Source organism: Setaria viridis, chromosome 6 (genome assembly GCF_005286985.2).
Source record: "Setaria viridis chromosome 6, Setaria_viridis_v4.0, whole genome shotgun sequence".
Lineage (NCBI taxonomy): Eukaryota > Viridiplantae > Streptophyta > Magnoliopsida > Poales > Poaceae > Setaria > Setaria viridis.
The window spans coordinates 1,410,973-1,438,362 of record NC_048268.2 but is presented as its reverse complement, the minus strand read 5'-3'; the positions used below and the strand labels follow the sequence as shown (position 1 = coordinate 1,438,362).

The following is a 27,390-nucleotide window of genomic DNA, read 5'->3' as shown; positions in this document are numbered from 1 at the left end:
CACCGTTGGTTTCCCTTCTCTCCCTCTTTCTCTCGGTGTCTAACTGACAGTAGGACCCACCCGTCATCTCCTACCTCCGGCAGTCCAAACAACCTGCCTCCCTTTCTGTCCTGGTGGCTCGATCTGACCATGGCTATTAATCCTCCACTACGGGACAAAGGAACATTGTCGAGTGCCCCCGGCAGCCGGCAAAGCCTCAAAAACACTCGGCAAACCCTTTGCCGGGCAAACAAGTTTGCCGAGTGTTTTTTTTTCACTTCACTCGTCAATCTTTTTTTTCCAGAAAAATAAAAAAAACAGTGACGCCCGCTTCTGGCCCTCGCGCTGGCCACGTCCTCGCCGCGCCCCCGCATCGCCGCATCCTCGCCCACATCGCCGTGTCCTCGTCGCGCCTGCGCCTGGCCCTCGCGCTCACCGCGCCCCTGCATCGACAACCGCCGACCACCGAGCTGCCTCCTGCTGGCCGCCCACCACCGCTACCGAAGCTGCTTCCCGCCGCCGCCCACCACTCAGCTTCGTCACCCCCTCCCCGTCCCCTCGAGCCGTCGCTGTCGCCGTGCCCTCGAGCCGCCACCGCTGGCAGCTGCAGGAGACCCCTCCCGTTGCGGATTTGGGGACGGACGGGGCGAGGCGGCGCCGGGATGGGAAGGGAATGGGAGGGGGAGGTGGAGACGATGGAGGGGGTCGGGGTGGCGGAGATGGAGGGGAGGGGGCTGGATCCGGTGAGGGGAGGGGGCCGGGGCGGCGCGGTGGAGAGGAGGGAGGGGAGGGAGCGGTGGAGAGGAGAGAGGGGAAGGGGAGACGGGTGTGAGGGGCAGGGGCGCCCGTCGCTAGATAAATAACGAGAGAAAAAACCAGCTTTGCCAAGTGTTAGGTTGGACACACGGCAAAGTTTTTTTAAATTTTTTCATTTTTACTTCTTCTGTATAACATTTTCTTATGTGATTATATGTGATTATAGCTCAAATCTATATGTGATTATAGCTCAAATTCAATTTATATGAATTAAAAATCTATAATTGCATTTAATACATTAAAATTATCTAACGGTTCCAAAAAAATTACAAAAATATCACATGAAACAATATATGTTCTCTATTTCCTACACAAAAAGTTTTGTAGTTAAATCAAAACTCGACCATCACTCTGACTCCAATTCTTATCGAATCCTTCTCAAAGATACGATTCTTCTTCTGAGATGCTTCAGTTTGTAAACATCGTACGTGATGAAATGTGTGAAACCTTCTCAATTTTTTACCACAACCTTCACGCATGATATCATCACATCATGACAAATCTCATAATTTTCAAACTTTGCTTGCTTTTTTTCCAATTTAAAAATCATTCGACCACACGTTTGTGATCGTGTTTCCTAAACAAGATGTTCAAAATTTCTTTTCACTTCATGGGTAAGGCCTCAAATTGGGCTTAATAACATGAATATTATTTTTCTACTCATTTTATTCTATAATTTGAATCACTTGCGGTTCAAATTTGACTTATACCAAAAATTTCCTTGAAATGCAATTAATTTATTAAATATATCAAACAAATCCAAAAATATACCAAATTTTAGTATGGAGTAACACATGTTAAATGGAGGGAGTAGAAAAATTTTCAAGGTGAGAAGAGAAAAAAAACTTAGGGGGTTTGCCGAGCGTTAAAAACATTAAGCAAACCCCTCTTTGCCAAGTGTTTTTTTGACACTTGGCAAAGGCCCCTTTTTACCGAGTATTTTTTTTTGACACTCGGCAAAGCCCCTTGTTTGTTGAGTGTTTTTTCTTTGTCGAGTGTTTTTAGCTTAGCACTTGGCAAAGAACTTGTTTACCGAGTGTCCGAAAAAAACATTCGGCAACACTCGGCAAATTTCAGGTTTCCCGTAGTGCTCGAGCAACACAGCTAGAATCTCACCTTACTTTACATATTCAGGCACCATCTCTGTCTACCAACATATCTTATAGATAAGAGATTTCGGATATTAACAGTAGATGAATTGATGTTTCAAATATGATTTTGTGACGTTGCAATCATATTTAGGATTTTTTTATGTGAGATATTGCGTGTGAATTTTCTGGTGTTGCACTGATGATTTGGAATTTTATTTTATCAAATATGAGATGTTGCAACTTTGTTTTTGATGTTGCAATGAGGATTTGGAAATTTTTGTACCAATATGAGACGATGTTGCAACTGTGTCTTTATGATGTTGCAGCTTTGTTTTTGTGATGTTGCATACCGTGTTTTGAGATTTGTTTAAATCGTCACGAGATGTTGCAAGAGGTTAGTGAGTTTGCTTCATTATTGATCTGAGATTTTTAAGTAAAAGAAAGAAATAAAGGAAAAAAATTCATAGGATCATGATGTTGCATGTAACATGTGTTAAATGTTTCGGTGGGACTTTTGTAGCGTCCGGACGAGCAGCTCCGTTTAATCTGAGGTTTAATGGGCTCAAGCCGCCTCGCCTCGGTGACACTCCTCTCTCTCGCTGGCTACAGGCCTTGGCCCACTGCAAAAATAGTGAGCACCGGTACGGTTGATGCCCAGCCCAGCCCAACCCTAAGCCCCCTATAACAAACCTAACTGCCGCAACAGACTCCTCCGTCATGCATATCTTGAGCTGCTTCTTGCATGCCATGGCTGACGCATGACCACGAAACGGATCGAAACACTACCAGCCTCTCTCATGCCATGTCTTCTTAACTATGCTATGCCTATAAATTGGACACACTGTGTTAATGAGCAAGCTAGCCACGGGTGAGACTGAGGCAGAGATCTTGATCGACATGGAGGGGGCGCCGCCATGTGCGACGAGGGAGAGAGCGGGATGCAGCCAAGGATGAATTGCCGGCCGCGCGCCGCCACCACACAGTGCCGGCGACTACTCACTGCTCGCATCCATCCATATATATCCACGCCGGCAACTCCGGCCAGCTAGCCGGCAAGTCTATCCATGGCTACGTCTAGCTCTCTCCTTATCGCGCATGGCTCCGCCCGCCAGCAGCACGCCGTGACGCTGGATAGATCCATCATGCATCCAATCAGGCAGCTAGTCACGCATCGATATATCCAGGAGTGTTTGGTTCTTTAGTCCAGATTAAAATTTATGTCACATCGAATTTTCGAAGGCTAATTAAGAGAACTAAATATGAGCTAATTATAAAACTAATTACATAGATGGAGACTAATTTGCGAGACAAATCTATTAAACCTAATTAATCTATCATTACCACATGTTTACCGTAGCATCACATTGTCAAATCATGGATTAATTAGGCTTAACAGACTCGTCTCGCAACTTAGCCTCCATCCGTGCAATTGGTTTTATAATTAGTCTATATTTAATACTCGTAATTAGTATCTAAATATTTGATGTCATAGAAATTTTAGGAACCCTTGGAGAACCAAATGGACCTAAACTAGCGCTCGCGAGGCTGCCTGGCAACGAATTGTACAGGTACAATCGCATCAAACATCTCAAGTCTCATCAAGGTTTAAATCTCCGACTATAGCTATCGCTATAGTCGGCTATAATTGTTTGAGGCTGATCAAACTATTTGTGTTTGTGTACAATTTAGCAGCTATAGCCTGTTATAGCTTCATTTGGCTCCGCTATAGCTGTTTTAAAGTCATCCGCTAAATACTTTTAGCTGGAGATTTAAAACCTTGAATCTCATACGCGTTAGTGGTTGACTAGTCAAATTCATCTCAGAATCTCGAATAACCGCGCGCATCAAACTTGATTCGGTTCATTGCTGGTCAAATTCATCTCAAAATCTCGATCAACCGCATCATGTTATTCACGTGATCACTACTGCTCACTCACTAACTAACTCTCGTATGGACCGGGCTCATTCCGCGTCTGCCTGCTGTTGGATCGTTGGGCCTATAGCTGCATACGGCCGGGCCTCGTTGGATCGTTGGGCCAGCCAGCGTACACAATTACCTTGCCTAAAAAGTTTAGCGCTTCTTTTTATAAATAAAACCAATGTGTTTGCCGTTTTTGGTCAGTTGGATCGAGCCACTGCTTGTTTTGTCCATATTATTTTTTGTAACGACCCCTTAGGTGGTGTTTGGATCCAAAGTTCACGGACTAAAATTTAGCTCCTAAAATTTAGCCCCTAAAATTTAGTTTTGCTAGGGAGTTTGGATCTATGGGCTAAATTTTAGTCCTCATCAAACAATGACTGATTTGCCCTCCCTCCTCCTCCTCTCCCTCTCTCTCCTCTCCCCTTCGCTACTGCTCCCTCCTCACCACACGTATCATGCCGCGCCACTGCTCCCTCCTCACTCCCACTACCACCACCACCAGCAGCAGCGAGATCCGAGGGCCGGCGCGCTCCAGCTCCTCCCGCCTCTCGTCCGCGCGAGCTCGGGCGGCGCCGGAGGAGGCGGGGCCGGAGGAGGCGGGGGGGGGGGGGGGCGCTCCTGCTCCTCCCGTCTCTCGTCCGCGCGAGCTCGGGCGGCGTCGGAGGCGGCAGGGACGGAGGAGGCGGGGGGCCGGAGGTGGTGGGCTCGGGCGGAGGCGGCGGGCTCGGGCGGAGGCGGCGGGCGTGTGGAAGGCGGAGGAGAGAGGAAGTGCGGGAGGGGCAAGGCACGGAGGCGGAGGAGAGAGGAAATGGGGCAAGGGTGGAATTTGTGGTCCAGGTTCACTTTTAGCTCCTTTTAGGGCCTCTTAGGGGGCTAAAATTTAGCTCCAAAATTTTAGCTATTTGTCACTTTTAGCCCTCCTGTTTGGATCCCAAGAGCTAAATTTTGGGCTAAAAGTGCAGAGCTAAAATTTAGCCCTTGGATCCAAACATGCCCTTAATAGCATTATTATATTTGTAATTCATTTTGGAAACCAAAATTTGTACAAATTAATGTAGCTAGTCTTTTTAGTGAGATCGCGTCACCTTATTTGGCAATTCTGTATTTACACCCGAGCTAGGTCATTTTGATTTGAAAAAAAATTCAGGTCTTTTCCATCCAATCAGAACCGTGCAATGTAATGACGAATCCTCCTTTTCAATAACAAAACGCTATCGTGTATAATAACCAATTAGGCTGTTACAATAATTAGTACCAATGTACCATAATGTACATCCTCATATTGGACACTTTCTACTATTCTTCTATGTTCGCCACTTTATAGACATATACCACATACTTTGCATGATGATATTTGCTTTTCTAGGCATGTACTTATTATCTTACTTAGGCCCTGTTTGGATCCATAGAACCTAAATTTTGCACTTTTTGGTAAGATGGATCTTGGTCTCCGTTTGTTTTTCCGGTACTATTTCTGTGAGGCCTCCTGTTTGGCCTTTTAATTTGTAATTCATGTTGGGTGCCAAACATGTTGCCAACTAATGTGCACCCTGTCCCTTGGAATTTCTGTATTTATAAGCCTTTGATGACTTTTATTTGAGAAAACATTTAGTTATCTTCCTTGCCAAGAAAGAATCATGTAATGCAATGTTTTGCAAAATGAAAAAAAATTGAAAGAATCATGCAATGTAATAAGATCCTCCTTTTCAGTAAGAAAAAACATGATGGGCTTATGATCCTGTTAACAGTTATATATAAGTATTCTCATGGCGTCATGTACATTACATTGACCCCTTTTTTTGAACAGAACAGAATTATTTTTTAACAGAATTGTATTGCCCCCTTTCTACTGGCCGGCAATAATCATGCATGTATTGGGTCCTGCTGCTGGTACCTTTGGTGGCTGTTCCTATTAACCTTTCGGCGCTTCACAATCACACAAAAGAAAGAGAATATAATATTGGTACAGCTAAAGAAGATCTAAGAAAGATTTGGCATCCGAATGGCATTTTCTGGCACTCTGAAACTAAGGTTATGGGCATATAACTTATAACCTAAGACAATTTACACTGCTGGATGATCGACTTCTAGTACCGGTTGGGAAACCCCTTTAGTGCTGGATGCTCTGACCGATATCGTTAGTTTGATACTAATGCAAAAAAATTTAGTACCGAGCAACTCAACCGCTACTAAATGTGCCATTTAGTACCGGTGTTACCAACCAGTACTAAATCGCTTTGCGCCCAAAAAATAAAGGAAAATAAATAAATAAATCACAAGTCATACGAATTTAACACGTAATATGCGTGTGCTGGGTCCGTAGGATTTGTACCTACGACCTCAAGCCTCGCACAAGTCTTCCTTACTATCTCACCTACACAGCACATGTGGTGGAATTAGATATGCTTTCCTTTTGAAGTAACTCGTGGAGAGCCATTTACTACCGGGTCATAGCACCACCCAGTACTAAGGTACATTTTAGTATCGGGTGGTGTTATCACCCGGTACTAAAAGTCTCCGTGGCTTTAGTACTAGATCACAACACCACCCGATACTAAAAGGTAGCTTTTAGTACCTAGTGGTATTGTGATCCAGTACCAAAAAGCCTCCGAGGATCGAAATTTGGACCCGATACTAATTCCGCGCTTTAGTACCGAATCAAAAATCCTCCGACAGTTTTCTAGTAGTGTTATAGAAATTGGGACTAGAAGCATGCAATACATGTACGACCTTGCTGCGTAGAAAGGAAGCACAATCTTTCGTGTGAGATATGGCGATAGAGAAGCACAAAATCCAATCGCAATCAGGTCATGAAGCATCATATCATATAGTAGACGAAAAGGAAGTGGCGAAAAAGGAAAGTCTACTACCATCCCCACTTAGGGAATCAAATCTAGGACCTGTAATCCGGAGTAATGATTGTTAAGCGTTTGTGACACATACAAATTCTACTTTTCCTCTGTGGTCGCCATTGTATAAACATACCACATTCTTTTTATTTTAAGATAAAAGAAGTATTTATTCCGACCTCTACATGAGTTGTGCACTCTACCGTCGTCCACTGTTTCAGTTCACAGAATCTGGTTGTCGACAAAGATGCTAACAAATAGTAAACAATTCTTTAAACATAGAACATAGATGGCATTAAGCACATAGCCTATTAGTAGAGACATTCACCCATGGTTGGTGATGGAGACTTCCATGACTGTCGTTTCCAAAGTACGGCACGGCCACTTGATCATCTTTACCCAGTCGTCTCCTTCTGTAGCAAGGACTAGAAGCATATATATGTAGCCCTGAAGGTAACCTGCATGTAGGAATGCATTATTCTTTTATCAAAGATAGTATCATTTCTGCTCAGCCAGACAGCCCAACAAATAGCACTTACCCCAACCCAAACTTGGAGATGCATTGGTAAGGCTACACGCTGTAACCAATCCCAAACAGATTAGCTACATTCTCTAGCGGTGGTAAACCATATGCAACCTGTATTGTTGTCCAGATATATTTAGAAACATGGCAATCAAAAAAATAAATTTTGTATAGTTTCCTTGTTTCAAAAACAACATTTATCACTAAATTTCCAATTACGCTTAATTAGATTGTCCTTTGTTAAAGTCACCCCTTTGACTAAAAATCGAATAAATATCTTCATCTTTAGAGGTAACTTAAGTCTCCATATAAAATTATTTGGAGGAACAATATTATGATTCGTCACCTTCTTTTTATGATGATATTTTCTTTTACTCAGCATGTACTTACTTTATCTGATTCAATTCAATTCAGATAGGATTTGCTATTTTATAAACCCAAGAAAGCAACTATTTTATAATATAATACGTGGTAACGGATACCGGAGCGACTCCGATCACCCCTACCGTTAGGGGAAACAGCTGGCCCCTGTTATATTCCATATCTGGCATGAGGACTAGTGTAGCTCTAGTATTCTTCCAATGTGATGGCCACACAGACAGGAGTACAAGTGCTGTTGCTGTTGAACCAAGGGATGCTTTTGCAACAGTAGAGCTCCATAATAACTTGGCCCACAAATCTTGCGCAAAATATGGAAATCCAGACAGAAAGCCCCTTGCAACTTGCATTGCACTGAGAAGTGGACTGATGGTCCTTCATATTTCCCTGTCAATCAAGGGGAAAAAAAAGTTTGTTCCGTTCCAAAAAGATAGAAATAAAGATCAGGTCAAAAGTCTGGCCCACCTGTACTCTACATGCCCCATGCCTAGTTCGCTGTGTGCTTATAAATTTGCCCTGAGGAAGCTGCTGCTGTTCACTTCAGAAGAACATAACTGATCTCAAAGCCAAATCGGAGAAGCTATATGCGTGTAAACTGCCTGGGGGGCCATGCAAGAAGGGATAGAGAGTAGGAGATGCAGCCAAGGATGACTTGCCGGCGGCGGTTGACGTTTGCCGGCATATGTACATACATACAGACAGACATCATGCGTGATTATTTGCCGTTCTTGCCGGCAAGTCTGTCCTTGGCTACACCTTGCTCTCTGCCTGTCATGTGTTGCCCCTACTTTGCTTGAGTGTAGGCAATGGTCGAGACAACCACTTGTGTCAAATCCATTCCTCTCTCAGAGCAAGAGGAAGCAGAATGGTAAGCGGTACATATAGGTTCCATCCCCTTACTGCGTGAAATCAATCATTTTCTCGTGACAAGGTAAACCAGCAACATTTTTTTTTGGTCATACTCATTTTTTTACCGATTAGTTGATATATAGCAGCTTTTTTCCATCACAATAAATATTCAAATAATATAAACATGACATGTACTTAAATGTACTTATATTATATTATGTATTGGCCCCCCGAATAATCATTGAGGTATTCAATTCAATCTGTATTTGCTCATAGTTGTGGCTCATAGCATATGCGTTTATACTCATCAAGTGTGGTGGTATATATCTACGTGTGTGGCTATATGGGAACCTACAAAGAATGTTAGAATAAGTAGGGTACTGGGAGGAGGTATCAGCTTGGGTAGTGGTGGGGGCGAAAGAACTAGCATTACTTCTAGCGTGAGAGTAGTTCCTTTCCTTCTCGTACGGCTTGCCGCTGAGCTCGCCGTTTTTCTTTTTCTTTTTTGTTTTTTCCTATAAACTCCTACTCTATCAAAGAAATATGCACACCGTTCGTTCAATAAAAAAGGTGATATCCATCTAGGGTATAGATAACTGGATAAGTGATATGATATCTGAGCGAATCTGCCACCCCTACTCTTGGGGGGAAATTGACCCGTGTAAAATTCCGTTTTGGGCCTGATGAAGACAGGCATTGTGATATTTGCCCGAGTAGACTATATGGTAACCACACAACGAGAGATCCGGGTACCGTTGAAGCATGCGATATGATGCTTTCCAATAGCTACAATTTGGCCCACAAATCTTGCACAAAAGGGTGGAAATCCAGATAGAAAGCCCCATTGCATTGCACTAGTCAGTGGACTGGTCCTTCTTTTCCCTATCAAAGGAAAAAAGTTTGTTCCATCCAATCATATAAAAAATGGTAGCAATAATGGGCCTGTTCGCTTCAGCTTATAAGCCGGCTGAAAAGCTGAAACGGCTGATTTGTTGTGAGAGGAAAATACTGTTTGGTGGCTGATAAGCCGGCTGAATAAGCTGAAGCGAACAGGACCAATATATATACAGGCTCAGGTCAAAAGGCTGGCCCACCTTCACCCTGTATATTATTCCATTCCTAGTTAGTTGTTCCTATAAATGTACCCCAAGGGTTGATGGAGCTGTTGTAACCTCAGGGCTGGAGAAGAGATAGCTTATAACTGCTTGGGGGGCCATGCAAGAAGAGGCAGAGAGCAGGAGATACAGCCAAGGATGACTTGCCGGTGGCCACTGATCTGATAACCTCTCCGATCACTGGCATGGTCGTTATTGCCATCCCAACCGGCAAGTCTGTCCTTGGCTACACCTTGCTCTCTGCCCATCATGTGTTGCCCTTGCTTGGTTTGAGAGTAGGTAATGTTTGAGACTAGCTGTCAATCTTTCTCGGCGGTGGCTATGACTGTAACTGCATGCATGAATGGCAGATGGTGTCGTGGGCTGCCTCTCTGCTACCCTCTGGAGGAACGGTGAGGAATATAATGCATATATATGCAACTGCTTTTCTGAGGAGTCTCTATAACCTACATCCATCACCAGATTCGTAAGGCTGCAAATTTCTCCCTCAGAGCAAGAGGACGAAGAATGGTGAGCGTGCCATAGGTGTACCCTACTACGTATCCCACATGCAATTTATCGCCTAGAACAATTCCATTGATCTGCAAGTTGTGTAGTGGTTGTGATGCAAACTGACTTTCCTTTTCTTTCTCGATCCACTCCAGCATCAAGCCTTGCAGTTGAACAGGTGCATGTGCAGCCCATGAGTTAAGGAAGCGAAGGACCATACGATTCCGACTCCCCAGCTCCTGAACCTGTCGTTGCACCGGCCTTCTTTTCCTAGCTCCACTAGATGTTCTCCGTGCACTTGGCACCACCATGCTTGCCTTCTCAAACTTGGTATATTCAGTGCCATGTTTAGACTTCCACAGCATTTGGGCAGACTGTCGCTTTGGTGTTTCTGCAGAACTTATCTATTGCCTTTGCCAGCATGGTTTCATTCAGCTGTTTCAAGGTAATGTCAGTATGCAAACAATTTTGCTCCTGACCGTCGATAGCTAGAATTCTTATCTGCCGGCAGCATGCCTTTTGATGAGCCATGAGGTGTGAAGGCAAGCCCAACATTCAGATGTCGAGAACCTTGTAGAAAATTTTCATATTCAGACAGCGCGGTCCACTGTTTGTTGTACTCGGAAAACGGCACTTGGCACTGCAAATTTACTTCAGTAACTTGTTCTAGAGGAAAAGCTGGCAGTTTTACCATGTCTAGGTTACTAATATGAAGCTTATGCTGATCATGCTGCTTGCAACATAATGGGTCTGGACGAAACCATTGCGTGCTAAATCTATGAAGATTGTCCCAGTGTTTTCTATGCCACAAATCGACATATGGTACCCATGAGAAGTCCTGCATAGGTAGTTGAGTAAGTTCTTTCTTAATACTTTCAACTATAGGCTGGAAATGAGGGGGAAACAACTGCAAGCACTTAAGTACGATCCCAACTATGTCTGTACTTTCAGAAATCTGTAGTATCACACCAAGAAAGTAGTTATTTCCAGTGTATTACTGTCTTTCTGGATTATTTTTAGGCAAGCTTCAATTCCATGCTCTGCAGTATTGAAAGGAACCAACCATAGTACAATAGAAGGGTAATCGTTTCCCCAAAAAATTTTATGCTGTACCTCCTTGCCTGCAAAAAGGTTCTTGATAATAGAGTTGAAGGGCATGTGACGGCATGGTGTGCCACCGAGCTCAACAAATTTCATAAACTCGGTAGCGCCATCGGCAAACCATTCAAATCTTTGAACAATAGTTCTGCTCGTTGCGACCAAAGGAGAAGATAAACGACTTGGTAGCATGTGCTATCCATCTAGGAAATGCAGAATTCCTCACCTCCTGTTCCACTTGTTCTTCTTCTAGGATTCTCTGCTTGCATTTGTGTAGGGTGTCATCACACTCGTGAGCAGCACGTTTCAGCTTCTTGCGCCAACGCAACAATGATGCATCAGTGATCAGCCAGCAACTCGATCGATGTCTCAACAGCAGCCTCCAACTTGATGTGTGCCATTTCTAGTCTCTCCAAGTTTTCATTTGCATCTAGTTTATCATCACCTTTGTACTGATCAACAAGTCCAGATACGATTTTGCTAACTGTCTCCTGTACAACAGCAGCACTGACCATCTCCGCCATTAGGATTCAAAGCATCTGTCGCATCCCCTACCCTGCTCAGAGAAAGTAACGTACAACATCATGCATTAGAGATTAGATAGATGAACTTTGAAACACAGCAAAAATTTAGATTGGCAGTTGTAAGAACTAATACCGCTTGACCAAACTGAACCATGGGTAGAATGTGGCTCAAGATATTGGGAGAAAATGATGTCGATGGGTCATTAGTATGTGGTGGTCAGAAATTAGTCTCTTGACCAATGATGGGTCATTAGTATGGGAAGAAGCATGAGAGTCTGCAGGTCAGCTTAAATATGGTGTGCGACAGCTCGGGCAACGATTATATATACTGCACAAAGAACATAGCCATCTGTTGCCTAGCACTACTAAAAAAAAAAATCCAGACACCTTCCTTAGGACGTTCGTATGCCCAGTCTCCAGTAGGCGGCATGACCACTAGACACAGTGAGCTACCACACCAGCTACCAGGACTCACTCGGCAGTGGGGTTGCAACCAACCTGGAATAGGAGCTGGGACCAACCTTGGCCAGGTTTTCCTCAAGAACAAAATTGGACCACATAACCAGCAGATCACTAGTTCTAGACTAAATGCCAACCCTTTGACCTTGTTGTTTATCAAAACTCCAAGCAATATAATGTAAAGTTTTGGAGCATAAGAAACATTACAAGCAACACATGGCCCTCATGTAATTGTCGTGTTATCGCGTAACCCTCACAGTGTTTTTTTTCTATCTTTCTCAAAATAAAGTAAGGATGATCTGTTCCTTACCTTGTTAACTCGAAAAATGACTAAATTTGATGCATCAAACTGAAATAGTGGCTAGCTAGGGATTGTCCGGAATCTAAGAAATTATATCCATTATGGATTTTTTTAGTACTTCAAATCAGCATGGACAGTCTATTCACAGCTGATTGGATGGTATTAATGTTACCTCACAGGTAGGTAATCATCAAGTAGGTAAGGGAACAAACAATTTTTGCTACATGCATTAATAGTATGGTTTGTTGTTAATGTCTGTAAATACCAAAATTGTTTCACTTGCAATATTTCACTTCCAGATATATGCATGTGTATCTTGTATATATTATTCGCAATGTATACTTATACTTTCAACGTAGAAGATTTTTTATACTCCATTCCAAAGTTTAAGAGGTTTTAGTTTTGTCTAGATAGTGCATTTATTTGTTACAGTATATGTTAATATTTTATATAGTTTGATCAAATCTAACTTACGTCAAAACTCGAAGCTCTTATGTATTTTACGGCTCTCTATTCGAAAATGTAAGAGGTTTTAGTTTTGTTCTAAGTTAAATTAAACTTATACCTTTGAGCAAGTTTAATTAGAAAAACACACCAACACCTATGACTGCACGATGCTCCGCCAATTTGTCTCTACTCTTAAGCCTTCTCCAATGATTAGCTGCTAGGTATACTGCCTGGGAGATGTCTGACCAACTGAAGAACCCTGGAGATCTCCAAATCCCCAGGATTTCCCTAATCAGCTTCTCGGATAAGCAATATCTGACATTGTTGGTGTTCTCAGGTCTCTATGGCCCTCCTTATCAATGTTATTTTTAGCTTCCATCATCTTGCTTGAATGACAGATCGAAGCATAGCCTTCCCTTTGATTGTCTGATCAGTTCATCCACCCATACATCCTGATGTGGTTCCATACATATACTGTTACAGAGATGAACCAAACAGAGTCAGATTTTGCCATTCTATTTGCAATGAATGTTAGCGTGATTCGAAAACATTTGCATTACATTTTTGGTCAAAAACACCACCCTTGTTCCATTTCTATCCCAGCTTTCATATATAGCCATACAGAGCCCACACTATCTTATAAAATGGATGGGAGTCATTTCAAATGCAGTACATCAGACAGACAGAGAGAAACAAAGTTGCTTCACAGTCATGCCAGTCAGTCCAGGAAATGGAAACGTCCAATAACTAGTGTAAGATCTATCAGTCTAACAATTATTTGAACTAGTTAGTATCAGCTAGTCCCAGGCTTGTCAGTTTCAGGGCAACCCAGAAGGAAAAATGTTACCTGAATGAAATAACAAAGTCAGCACTGATATAGTGATATTACACAATGCTCTACTACTAACATTGCACTGCATCAATGAAGATGAATGGTGAAATGCTCATGGCTAGCTAGTTTTCTTGTGCCAAACTAACAAAATGCAACCATTTGCACATGTTCAATATGTTTGTAAGTCGCTTCAATATTTCCCAGGGTAAAGAATGCATCCTGACATTAACATAAAAGATTAGACAGCTCCTGTCCAATATGTGGTGCATAGAAACCACTTACAGAACATATGGATTATGCAGACATTGTCTAGACAAAAATTGAAGTCAAGGGACTGATTTGTACAACGGAGTGCTTACTGACCGTGAACTAGGCAGGTTAGAAGATGCCGCGGTTGCGAGCAAGCGCGAGGAGGTCCTCAGCAGCGGTGGGTGGAGCAGGATTTGTGGGGATCATGAGCACAGCCCTATAGAGAGGGTCGACAATGCTGCTGGTGTTGGTGCTGGTGCTACGATTGTCAGGGCTCTGGTTCGGGCTCGGTGTTGGAGTCCTGATCCTGGCGCCTCTCACCTTCCTGGTGCAAACCCGAGGCTTCCGCGGCTTGGAGACCACCAGCGCCTGATCCTCCTTGTCCTCCGAAGAGGGAACGAAAGGGGAAGAAGGGGAAGGCTGGGTGAACGGGAGGGAGCACATGGTGATGGCATCTTCCTCCTCCTCTTGTACCCCTTGGTCCTGTTGGCTCTGCTGGCCCTGAGTAAGAGGAGGGGTACTGAACACCTCGGCCTCTTCCTCCCCGCCGCCGCCGCCGAGGAAGGGGGCGCGGGCGAGGAGGTCCTCCTGCGAGGCGGAGATGTCGCCGCACTCCACCTCCACCTCCTTCCCCAGTCGCAATACCCTCTCAGCCGCAGCCGCAGCCGCATCCGGAGCAGAGGCGGCGCCAGAACCAGGGCCGGAGTGGGGAGGCAAATCCGGAGGCAAAGGCAGCAGTGGTGGCAGTTGGGTTGGGGAGGCGGCGGCGGCGGCGTCCTGCATGGGGATACAGTCGGGGAGGCGCCGGCGTCCAGCTCAAGGGTCGAAGTCGAGGAAGCGCCGGCGTCCTGCTCAAGGGTCGAAGTCGCGGAGGCATCGGCGTCCAGCTAAGGGTCGAAGCCGGGGAGGCGCCGGCGTGCAGGTCGGGGTCGGCGCGGGGGTTGGACTCCAAGTGGTGGCCGCCTTGGTTGCGAACGGAGCCGGGGTGGCGACGCGCCGACGCAGGAGGTTGTCGATGCCGGGGTGCAGGACTTGGGGGAGGCACAGGATTTAGGAGCGGCGCGAGGATCTGGGAGCGGCGCGGGTCGGGATGGTGAGGGCGCGGGTTGGGAGGGTGAGGATCTGCGTGTGGCTGCGGAATGGCGTGCGAGCGGCAGGCAGGAAGGATTTGGACGCGCGCGGCAGCCGATTTCGGAGGGGAAGGAGCGCGCGCGTCGGCGATTTGGAGGAATGGGAGGAGGGGTTGGCGGTGGGGCAGCTGATTTGGGAGGGGAGGGAGCGCGCGCGGCGGCGATTCAGAGGGATGGAGGAGGGGTTGGCGGCGGGGAACGAAAGGGGAGGAGGGAAAGCAGGGTTTACATTTTGGAGGCAATAACCTAACCGGTGGGCCTCCTGTTTGCGCGCGAATGGGCCGAAAGCGCGAGACAAGGGAAAACGGGCTTGCTCCATGTATACCGACGAATAGTTAGATGGAACTACTCACATATGCCGACCAATGGCAGCATGGGACCAATGATTCAGTGGGACAACTAGAAGTACCGACGGATGGTCCGTAACATGGTTATACCAACGAATTATTCATCGCTAATTGCTTACTTATACCGACCCGCTTACTTATACCGACCCACGTGTGACGGGATTTCTGGGTTGTGGTATAGTAACATTACCCGTGGGCAGAGGGTTTACAGACCCGCGCCCGCGAGGCAAGTCCTGTACCCGTACTCACGCCCGCCAACCGTCACGGGTAAGAAGTTGTGCCCGCGCCCATCACCCGCGGGCACACCCATGCCCGCCAGGATTTAGGGCGAAGAACATAAATTTAGGACGAAATCTAAGGAATCCTGGCTTTTCCCCTTTTCCTCTCCTTGATCCCCTCTCTGGCTTCTCCCTTGCTTGCCTGGCTCTTCCGTTCCCAGCAGTGCAAGCAACTGCAATAGGCCGGGCGCAGAAACCACGCACCATCAGGGACAGCAGCTAGCCCAACACACCCACGCAGTAACAGAAACAAATTGAGGGGACAATTAGCTGAGGGAAGAAGCCACACAACAGCAACATCTTACCACGGTGGCCTGCAACTAGCTTCTGGAGCAAGGTTGGGATGGTGGCGGCAGGAAGCGAGGGCGGGTGGCGGCCAACGGCGAGCGAGGGGCAAGGGTGGATGGTAGGGAGGTGGCGCCGGGGAGCGAGGGGCGAGGGCGGGCTGCGAGGAGGTGGCGGCGGCCGAGCGGGAGCGGGATTGTGGCTGCAGGGGAGGAAAGGATAAGGATAGGAGGAACGAGAACCTTAGAAATCGATTATATACTTGTATATGAGGTCCACATGTCAGGCACTATGTAGCGAGTTCGCGAGTTTGCAGGCACGGGTAAGATATTTTTATGCCCGCTAATTTTTTGCCCGCGGGCACAAACTCAAACCCGCACCCATACCCGTGGGCACAAAATAGCACCCGTATCCTCGCCCTACCGGATTTTTACCCGCGGGCACGCAGGTAATTTATGCCCGTTGCCATCCCTACTCAGCTGGTGATACATCATCCGCATGGTGAAGAGGCGCATCCAGAAATTTGTTTTTCGTTTAACAGAAGTTGGTCATCAGATAATGCAGATGAAGGGGAGAAAACTACATAGCAGGAATTTGGAATTAGCTTTTCTTTTACGGCTGATGTGCACACTCCCACACCTCGAAGTCAAAACAACTAGGTATTTCTATCTAAACTTTCAGTAACATCTGAATTTTATGAAATTTGTATGATGTTTGTTATGCTTCATAATTATATGCATGATTAGAATATCTTTGGTTTGGTAATACTTTGTAGATGAATCGGCAATGGATGTACAATGCAGATAAATGCTCGATGGAGTACATTAACGACTTGCGTGGTTTTCTCGATCTGGCAAAATCCAACAAACTGTATCCGATTTCATATGTTGTCCATGTAGAAATTGCAAAAATGAGAAGGATTACTCATCCAGAAAGACTATTCACGCCCACATATATAGTTCTGGATTCATTCCTAACTATTTTGTTTGGACCAAGCATGGGGAAAAAGGAGTTATGATGGAAGATAATGATGAAGAAGAAGATGACAACATTCCTGACTGGACTCAAGGAGATACTTAAGTGTTTAATTTGCTTTATCTTCAAAATCTCCACTATAGTCATTGTGCGACGTCTTATCTCCTATTCTATTTTGTATTATGTAGGATGGAGATTCAAGCATTATAGGATGTCGGCTTCATGGACCGGATATTATAATCGAGGCAATTGTAGGAGATAAACCAAATCGAACCTTAAAGAATATATATAATTTCTTGGATAAGCAACATTACAAGAAGTACATACTTCTGTCGTACAACTTCAAGTGAGCGTATTTTCCATCTCTTTTATTTTTTGAACTAGCAGTTAAAAATAAGACTAAATAGTTTTTCACTATGCATATACGTACAGCTTCCACTGGATACTTCTTGTTATCGTGGTTGATCGAAGCATAGTTTATATCTTGAACTCTCCGAGGGGATCAAGAAATCAATACAATGACCTTATAGACATGCTTAATACAACATGGGCTCGCTTCCGTCAATATCACTCAGGTGAATTTAAGGAGCAACTTCATATCCACTTTGAATTCCCGATATGTATTGAATTTGCACATCTCGTGTCACTTACTTGAATACAACAAATATTTTATAACTTCTTTTGCCATATATATAGTGTTTGAGACAGAATCCGACAAATAATTTATGCGGATACTACATATGTGAGTTCATCCATGACTTTGTAGGTCCCAAGCATAGAACTAACCACGAATTCAGAGTACGTATACAAATTTTTTAACAATAAATTAGTTCTAATTATGTAGATCCATTGATCTAATATAATAACATTTGCTAATGACATAGATTATGCACACGAAGGAAGAACTCCTCGAGATGGAAAAAAATCAGGGCAATTCAAGAACAACTCAATGGATTTCTTCTGGACGAGGTAGTAAATCCAGCGGTAGAGTTTCATCATTCAAATCCACTTCACTATCTGGACTCGGGTTCAGAATAGTTGATTCAAAATGTTAAACTTGGAAAGTTGATGCAATGTAATATTATTCATACATGTGTATGCACAATTTGTCTATGTAATATTATAGATCAAATACAACTTTATATATATTAGCGTATTAGAACTAGTATAAATAAAGGAAACAAATACGAAATACTAATATAGAATAAAGAAATAGAAAAGAAAATAAGAAAAGAATCAGAAAAGAAAAAAGAATTTAGTACCGATTGGTACTAAAGGTCCCTTAGTATGGGTTATTTGACCTAGTACTAAAAGCTGCCCTTTAGTACCGGTTATTTGTAGTACCGAAGTAACAATATTGGTTGCACAACCGGTACTAAAGGGATGTCAGGACCCGTTACTGAAAGCGCATTCCCTAGCACCGAGCCTTCATATCTAATGTAAGTTAATTTGCATATACTATTTCCTTTAAAAGTTTGTCTTAATTAGTTTTGAACTGTTGTTCAATCCAAAATAGCTCGTGTAAATTCTCCAACAAAGCTTGTTTCAGTTTTTAATTTGCATGCATGCCAAAAAAAACTGGTGGAAGCGCCGAGTCGCATGCCTTCTACAGTGGGATATGTTAATGAAGGTCAAATTAGTCTTTTAGTTGCTTTGTTTAATAATCTATCTAAAAAATCTCAAAGCTAGTTATATTCTGGGATGAATGGAGTACTAGTTCTTAATTATTTGCATGATTATGAATTTTACTATTATTTTAAGAGATGTGCCCCATAGCTCAAGGCTAGATGGAGGCAGATTTTTAATCAAAATTAAACAGCGATGACCCGTTACCATCATAAAACTTTAGATCTAATTAATACTGGACCCATGCTTACACTCCTTGGTGATGCCCTTGGCCTCTACGGGTCTCTTCGCTTCAGTTTATAAATCGGCTGAAAAGCTGAAACGGCTGATTTGTTATGAGAGGAAAATACTGTTTGGTGGCTGATAAGCCGGCTGAATAAGCTGAAGCGAACAGGCCGCATCACCAGTGCACCATGTGGGATTACTATTAATTACCGACAATTAGTTGAAAGGATTCCTATTGATCAGCAAGGTGCTGCTATACCTATTTGTATATATTCGAATTTTTTTCTTGAGAAATATATTTGCAATTGCAACAATGCATGGTCCATCACAGATTCGATCCTTTTTTTTTCATTTCCATAGCCAGTGCCGTTAGCCGCCTCCTCAGGATTCTTGTGGGCCTGTGTGATTATTTCCTCAGCACCGGCCCATATCACAGCGTCGACAAGATCTTTTCTAATTTCCTAGCCACGGAAATTTCCACGTGAGCTTGGGCTGCATCCGTGTCGTTCTCGGCCCATGTAAATGGGCCATTTCATTTCATTTCTCTTTTTTTTGAAATAAATTTCATTTCATTTCCAAAGCCACAACCGTCGTCATGCAGCGTACTTAGCTGCAACTGCATTTTTGACACGAGAATATTGCCCAGAATAAGCATGCAGCATTGAGTACCCCGTTCATTCTTTTCTAGACCTATTTTGCTTCGTTAGGACATGCTTATGATCAATACATTATTAATATTTTAATTTACAAAAGAGTAAAAATCAATTTTTAACTATCTAATTATCCTCTCAGTTGGTTTCGACCATAAAACTCCAAAATAAGGAATCTTGACCACCAAACTATCGTAACTGTTCCTATTAAGCCATCCGGCTATTTTGGTGGGTGGTTTTGTTGACGTGGAGTGGACCCCACATGGTGATGGGACTTACATGTCAGCGCCTCTTCTATCTTCCCTCTTCACCTCGCCTCACCGACGGTTGGGCCCCACACATCATCGCTTTCCTCTTCCTCCCTCCCCTTCCTCTCTCCCTTCCGCCCACTGCTAGCCTCACGCGGGCAGCAAGGTGGAATGGGGTGGTTGCCCCTGCTTAGACGCGCGGAGTGGAGGCAAAGCCTGCGGCTCCAGCACTACAGCGGCGGCCCGTATGCCAGAGCCCACATGGCGGCGGCACGGCGCATGGAGGCTGGGGCATGCAAATCTACTGCTAGAGTAGCGTGGCATGCAAAGGGTAGGTCCCACGCTCCGATGCAGGAGCAGTGCGGCGCTCGAAGAGCGGGCCCCCACCCTCGGCCACCCGGCAAGCGACACGGCGGTAGCTGAACCCTGCAAGCGCTATGTCTTAGGCTGGCAGTGGGCTAAGGGGATGGAGGAAGGGAAAGGAGGAAGAAGGAAGGGGAAGACGTGTGCAGCATGTGGGTCCACTACCATGTGACGTCCACATCAGCAAAAACCACCCATCAAAATCACCAGACGGTCAATTGTGGATGGTTTTGATAGTTGGGTGGTCGAAGATTGCTGGTTTTGAAATTGGATGGCCAAAGTCAAACGGAGGCACTAGTTGGACGATAAAAATGGACTTTTTCTCTTTGCAAAATATAAAAGTATTAAAAAGCACTTGTATCTAACTACATCAAAAAAATAGTGTAATTCTTGTCAAAGGCTTGCCTTCACAAATCAAAATAAGCCTTGCAATTTTAAGCATAGAATGAGAAAGAACATCAGCAACCCATGTGTGCCATGCGTTGATTCATGCTAGACAAAAATAATGGGACAGTGTTCTTAGCTTTTGCTCTCAATTCTCAAAGGTATCACCCAAACCCTCGTAAGCATTAATAGGCATAGGGTGTGCATGCATGTGTGTATATCATTTACAAACTTGATTGTGTATTTTAAAAGTATATATGTTTGTACTGCAGTTTTAAAAAAAATTGAAATATGTACATTTTAAAAGGGATTTCACTTACGAGGTGCTCAATGCAACTAACATCATTTATAACTTAACTCGTTCAAAGAACTTAGGAGGGAGAGGTGTATCGTTTTTGCAGATTTGCCCTTTCGGCTTCCCTCCGAGACACGACCCCAACCAAGAGGGGAGGCTCTCCTAGAGCACTCTGTCCGTGGGGAAGGAGGAGCTGTTCCACTTCCTCCCCCGCCTTCTCCGCCGAGCACGAAAGGCCACGAAAAAACATTTCTCCGTTGCGATTATTCCCACTTTCCTGCCCCTTCCTACGATTTTTTGCCTGCGAGGCACTCGCTCCGATCCACATTCCCGCGCAAATCCTGCGCATTTCTTCCATCGCGTCGCATGCGTGGGTTCCTGGCGGTTTCTTGGATCGCCTCTCGCCTGCTGCTCCCCGACCTGCGTCAGGTACGAGCATTTGGGTTCCCGTCGGGGAAAATTCACCATGCATTGCGATTTCCTTTGGGTTCCGTGAGGTAGCTAGGCGTTGGTCGATTCGATCTGGCAGTTTCTGCTGGAGGATTGTCTTGCTCCTATGTTTTTGAGCTGCCTCCCATTTCGTTAGGGTTGAAATTTCGTGTTTTGTCTGCAATTAAAGTTGCGACCTTTGAGTGTTTTTTATATACGACGATCATTTTTTGGCGACGTGAAAATTTGGGGGGAAGGAATTTCAATGTTCATTGTTTGCCTCATCCCTCGGATCAGATTATGGTTCCTTATGCAGATAATGAAGGATCCTATTATTGTAAACAAGAAACCTCAAAACTTGAGATCCAGAATTGTGAGTAACAAAACATGCAGAGGTGGATCCTCAGGATAAAAAAGAGTTTTTTTTTAGTTTCTGGAAAAAGTCCAAACTAAACATTGAATTCCCTTTCAAACTTTTATTGTGTGGTTGGGCTTTCCCTAATCCAAGTAGTACAACCTTGCGCCGGCCACACCAGAATTGGTCTTTTTTGCAACGATTTACCTTACTCCAGTAATGTTTATTCTCTTTAATTTCTGGCACTGTGGTGGCTTTGCATTCAAAGCATCTTTTAGAGCAAATTTCTATTAGAGCCAGTGAAGATTCACCTAACTCACTACACCCCGCTGCTTAGTCCAGCACATCAAAGCAACCGCAAACTGGGTATCAGGTGAATGATCGCCCATTCCTCTGGCCAAATAGTATTGCGTAGCCTGCTATGAAGTAAGACTATAAGACTATCTGACTATAAGCGCAAAAATATTATGAACAAAAGTGATAACACTCATCAAGGCATGGAACCAATGGGGTTGCAGTGCAAGTTTGATCTTTTTCCTATTAGAAAGTCTCCTTTCATCTGTCTGAAGCGTGAGCACGAGGGAGGGCAATCACCTCTATTTCAGTATTTTGTTCTGTAGGAAACAGAAATAATTATTGTTTTAGAAAGATGTCTTGTATGTTGTATGCTATTATCTTTATATTCCATTGTCAACTTTTTTTTTATTTTTGTTTTAGTATCGAGGTGTTTCGTGCACTTTAGAAGCCTTACCCACACCACTTTGATCAATGGAGGGGATGAGTTTTAGATTAATGCTGATATTTGAGGTATTCAGAAGAATTAGTTATGTTTATTAAGGAGGAAATCTATGTTACTGTGGAATTCTACCCTTCCGGATGGTCTTTGTTCTTAGGCTTTCATACATTTTAGCCAAATAAAAATGAGGCCAAAGGAACACAAAGTGAATTATATAATTGTTATCTCAGGTTAACCTTGAAAACCTGATTTTGTGAGTGCATTCTTGTGGAAATATAGATTTCAGGACTTATATCATCTGATTCTTTTTTGGTATTACAATATGAAGCAGGAGTCTGCAGAATTTTTTTTTGACTGTAGGAGTCTGCAGAATTATTGTGCACATTATTTGTGCAGCAAACAATAGATATTGGAGATTGTTTTTCTTGTTTGTAGGTTGGAATAAATCATAATTAGTTGAATTCTGATAATAAAATTTCTCAATATTTAAACATCTTTTAATGATTTTGCTTCAAGGTAAGGTTTGATTAATTCCTCCCTTTTCAGTGTTATTTTGCAGAGGTGTTCATAGAAGCAAAACGCAAATTGCTTCTATTTTCATTGCTGGAATTCGTTGTACAACACTTTCTGAGTCAAGTTGAGAGCAATGATGGTGGGGTACTTCAATGTGCGAGGCCAAAAAGAGGAATGAAGTGGTATCAGGTGTGGAAATTACGTTTCAGTGATATGAAGGGTGTTACAGTGCCTCGCATAAGAGCGAGTCCAAGAAGACGCATATGGATATCAGTGGTTGTAATATTCATCATCATCACTGTACTATGGGCTTATCTTTACCCGCCCCAGGATTATACCTATCCTGTTAGGGATTGGTTCCCCTCAGAACCTACCCGGGAGCTTACTGACGCAGAGACTGCCGCACGTGTTGTCTTTAGGCATATCCTCTCGACACCTCCTTTCATATCAAGGAACCCCAAAATTGCCTTCATGTTCTTGACTCCAGGCCAACTTCCATTTGAAAAATTATGGGAGTTGTTCTTTAAGGTATCATGTGGCACTTTCCCTTATGATACCTGCCATCTTTACACATGCTATTAGTTTTGTTACAGACTATAGATTTGTTTTCCAGATTACTATTTGAGGGTTCTAAAGATGACGTGAAATACACACATAATAATTTCCTGATTTAGTTGAGATGGTTAATGTGCAGTAATTCACCAATCATAAACAAGATCATCGCTCATTTCCTCAATGATCCTTATAGGCTAGTTTTTATTTAAGTGCATTTAGATTCAAACCACAATCAGACTTTGTTATATAACTGGATCTGCCCATACTACCAAACTACAAATGTACTTTGTTTACTATAAATCTGTCTCTTACTTTCTTTCTGGCTAGCACCATTTGAATACAAAGACCAAGGCATACATCTTACTCTAGTTTTGTTTTCCCCTCTATTTCCATTATGTCTCCAGGGTCACGAGGGAAGATACACCATATATGTTCACGCTTCACAGGAGAAGCCTGAACATATTAGTCCAATATTTGTTGGTCGAGACATACACAGTGAGAAGGTAATGCTATTAAGGATGAAGCCATTTTCACAGCTTGTGTATTTTATGAGATTATAAGGTAGAAATCTGTTTTGATTTACTAAGATTTGTTATGTGTCAGACAGTTTCTCTACTCTTTTGGGAAATATGCATTCTTGCTTACTCCCTCCGTTCCAACTTGTATGATGGTTTGGTTTTTCTAGTTACGTAGTTCTTACTATGTATCTAGATAGAAAAACTCAACGTGCAGGGGGAGTATTATCTAGTTTGTATTTTAATCTTTATAATTTCTGTGGAAATTAATTAATCTTGACTTGGCCATTCTTCAAATCCAGCTACCCATAGTTGAAATAGTTTAAAGTAGTTGACAAATGGGAAACACAATAAAGGTAGTTGATACTGTTTCAGAATATGTACAAGTTTATCATGAAGAAATTAATGGTTACCACAGTTTGAAAATTACAAAAGTAACATGATTCACATATAACATGCATGTAGACACGAGCATTCCTTGGGACAGGCCGAGCTGAGGAGAAGCCTGGTTTCTTTCAGGCTGAAAATTGCTGCCCAAGTCCAACCAATTGCTAGGCGCTAGGCATTATCAGGCCAGCAATTTTGGGCTGGGCTCGGGCTGGCCCAGTCTGCCTGTTATGTTTACACTATCAGAAATGTTAAAAAAAACACTTTACAACGGGCTCAGGCTAGGCTGGTTTGTGTTAGTCCTACTGGCCGCTTTGCCCAAGAACGTCCAATTCTCTAGCAAGCTTTCATGTTGGGCTTTTTTATGCCGGCCTGTAGGCAAGCTTAGGGCCATGGGTGGGCTGTGCCAAAAATGACTGGTCTACATGCATGTATGGTTGAGTTGGAAGTAGAACTAATCTAGAAGATAGTCTCTATTTATATTCGTACATGTGCAGACAATTTGATTTAATAGATTTGGTTCCATCTAATAAGGATAGAGAACAGTTACAGCTAGGGCTGCCTAGAGTTAGATAATTAATGCTTTCTGCACATTGACTATATACATATATTCATTCAGAGGACTACTGATTTTTGAAAATCCCTAGCAGGTAGCGTGGGGAATGATTTCAATGGTTGATGCAGAGAGAAGGCTGTTGGCCAAAGCTCTGGAAGATATAGATAACCAGCATTTTGTATTGCTTTCAGAAAGGTGATCTATATTCCAAGGAACTCGAATATTGTTTTCTTCTATGATGAGCTTTCTCAATCTGTAACCATTCCTTATCTAATGATTTCAGCTGCATTCCTCTTCACAATTTCGATTATGTATATGATTTCCTGATGGGATCAAGACACAGTTTTCTGGACTGGTCAGATAATGTTCTGTCTCAACTAGGTTAAATTTGTTCATATCCATTAAGCCACTGCCAAGAAAATTGCAAGCAACTTTAATGCCGTAATTCACTATATACACGCCATCTTTTTTTTTCCTGCCACTCACATTCTTATTCTTATTTCTTGGTCAGCTTTCATGATCCTGGGCCACATGGAGTTTATAGATACTCAAAGAATATGTTACCTGAGGTTCGAGAGTCTGAATTCAGGAAGGGTTCTCAGGTGACCTTAATATTTCTTCTTTGAAGCTCAGAAAATCTGGATTATTAATCAATCAGTGATCTATAAGCATAGAAGGCATTGTCCATATAGTAGAATATACTTTATTTTAAATTTCAGGTTGTTTTTAGAGGTTTGTATAGACTCTTAAGTACTGAAATGCATTTACATTACTATTTTTGGCATTGCAGTGGTTCTCAATGAAGCGGCAACATGCAATGGTGGTGATTGCAGACAGTGTTTATTACACAAAATTCAGGCTTTACTGCAGGGTAATCAAATCCAAAGTTGCATGGCCTTCCCTGCATACGCGTGTGTAGACTGTAGCAGTAGCAGGGCATAGTCTTGGTGTTGATTAATCTAGTACTGAAGTTCTTTTACAATGTTGGTCTGTGATACTCAGGGATTGCACTACATTCTAGCTCTCAGTTCACTCTTTGGTCAAGTTATTTACCGTTTCTCTCAAAATTCCAGATTCTCCACTTTACCACTACTGGTATTCATGTACATGTCATGGTTGTTCAATATGTTCTCATACAATACTTTTCCATCTAATGAATACGTTCCTGCATTTTGTATTCCATTAAGGAAGGTATCTACCCCTGCATTTTATATTCTTTATCTATCCGCCAAAATTACTTGAACTAAGGAAGTACTTTTTTTGTAAAGGTCCTATAGTTATTTCCATGATTGTTTGATCTCATTCTGTTATGTTGATAGGGCTATTCTGCTCAAGGTCAATAATTTGTGTCTGGTTGTGCTTTGTGCCCTCTGCAGCCTGGAATGGAAGAAGGGCGCAATTGCTATGCTGACGAGCATTATCTGCCGACATTGTTCCACGTTCGTATTCACTACACAATGGCACCACCTATTTTAGAAACTTATGATCATCAATAATATCTTCTTGGTACTGACTTTGAGAGCTCTCTTTTGTATTAATTAACCAGATGATGGATCCTGCTGGAATTGCTAATTGGTCTGTCACTTATGTTGATTGGTCTGAAGGAAAGTGGCATCCCAGATCTTTCCGAGCTAAGGATGTTACTTATGAACGCCTAAAGAATATGACAGTACGTTTACCATCATATTGATTCGTCTTAACATGATTAAGGTGATCTCGTTTTTATCTATCTAACTTCCATTTTGGTGCAGTCTATTGATGTGAGCCGCCACATCACCAGTGATGAGAAGGTCCCTTCCTCCCTTGCTATTTGAATCAATTCGCACATAAACTTTTGCTAATGATTTAGTTATTTGCATCTATATACTGGATTCTGGGACAATGTTCTAATTTAGCATATATGTTGAAGTTATTGCACATGATAAGCTGGGGTAGGTTTAGAGGTATATTCAATTCACGTTGCAAAATCTCAAGAGCAAAGTTTTGTAAACTTTAGATTAGGCTCTGAATTGCATAATCTTTTACTGAAAATTGTAAATCAAGTGAAATTCACACTAATTGTTGCCTCAAGTTCATGCATTATAATTTTTATGCTGATCCCAATTGTGTAAAAGAACACCAGCCCACAATCTCTTTACAGTTGCAACTTGTGCGTGAAACAATTGTTCATCTTTGATATGAATTAACTTTTGGAAGTAATAACGTCCTATGGTTATATTCTTGCTGTTGACTGCAGAAAGAGCTCTTGCAGAGGCCTTGCTTGTGGAATGGACTAAAGAGACCATGCTACTTGTTTGCAAGGAAATTTTACCCTGAAGCATTAGACAATCTTGTGAACCTATTCTCAAACTACACAATTTTCTGAGTTCTTACAGGAAGCATAACACATTTTTGGAAGTATTGGTGTTTTAAATTATTTCTACATTGCTGGACAAGCATACATATTTACACTAACCTGGTATATAATAGGGAAGGAACTGGACTACATGGCGACAAGTAGTACGCAATTGTTTCACCAATAAACTGTTGTAGATTTTTTTTTCTTTTTGATAGGTCTTCAGTGTTACTCTTTTCCTGTGAATTCAGCTAATTATGTCAAATTTCACTTATGCCAATTT

At 42.9% G+C, this 27,390-nt stretch overlaps 2 protein-coding genes, 2 long non-coding RNA genes and 1 pseudogene across 6 annotated transcripts; 3 read left to right on the top strand and 2 right to left on the bottom strand.

Moving 5' to 3' along the window:
* Nucleotides 1-9,658: 9,658 nt before the first annotated feature.
* LOC117860979 (uncharacterized) lies at nt 9,659-10,444 on the top strand. Its single transcript, XR_004641623.2, has 3 exons — nt 9,659-9,800; nt 9,872-10,031; nt 10,166-10,444. It is a non-coding gene; the product is annotated as an uncharacterized lncRNA (long non-coding RNA).
* Nucleotides 9,977-12,824, bottom strand: LOC117860977 (uncharacterized; annotated as a pseudogene).
* Nucleotides 12,825-12,968: 144 nt separating this feature from the next.
* Nucleotides 12,969-15,237, bottom strand: LOC117860978 (uncharacterized). 2 transcript variants are annotated; one of them, XM_034744425.2, is made up of 2 exons: nt 14,035-15,237; nt 12,969-13,686 (listed from the first exon to the last, which is right to left on the bottom strand). In XM_034744425.2, exon 1 carries the CDS (start codon nt 14,701-14,703, stop codon nt 14,050-14,052), a length of 654 nt encoding a protein of 217 aa, XP_034600316.1. In that variant the 5' UTR covers nt 14,704-15,237; the 3' UTR covers nt 12,969-13,686; nt 14,035-14,049. The 2 variants fall into 2 exon arrangements, with proteins under 2 accessions (XP_034600316.1, XP_034600315.1); XM_034744424.2 differs by having other exon boundaries at nt 12,969-13,313.
* An 11-nt stretch (nt 15,238-15,248) lies between these two features.
* On the top strand, nt 15,249-17,610 carry LOC117860980 (uncharacterized). Its single transcript, XR_004641626.1, has 3 exons — nt 15,249-16,619; nt 16,736-17,281; nt 17,368-17,610. It is a non-coding gene; the product is annotated as an uncharacterized lncRNA (long non-coding RNA).
* A 5,189-nt stretch (nt 17,611-22,799) lies between these two features.
* On the top strand, nt 22,800-27,390 carry LOC117861569 (glycosyltransferase BC10). Of its 2 annotated transcripts, XM_072294488.1 has the most exons (11): nt 22,800-23,018; nt 23,133-23,287; nt 23,719-23,817; nt 24,867-24,967; nt 25,056-25,127; nt 25,284-25,374; nt 25,563-25,643; nt 26,149-26,211; nt 26,319-26,441; nt 26,524-26,562; nt 27,009-27,390. In XM_072294488.1, exons 1-11 carry the CDS (start codon nt 22,934-22,936, stop codon nt 27,135-27,137), a joined length of 1,038 nt encoding a protein of 345 aa, XP_072150589.1. In that variant the 5' UTR covers nt 22,800-22,933; the 3' UTR covers nt 27,138-27,390. The 2 variants fall into 2 exon arrangements, with proteins under 2 accessions (XP_072150589.1, XP_034601030.2); XM_034745139.2 differs by having other exon boundaries at nt 22,800-23,287.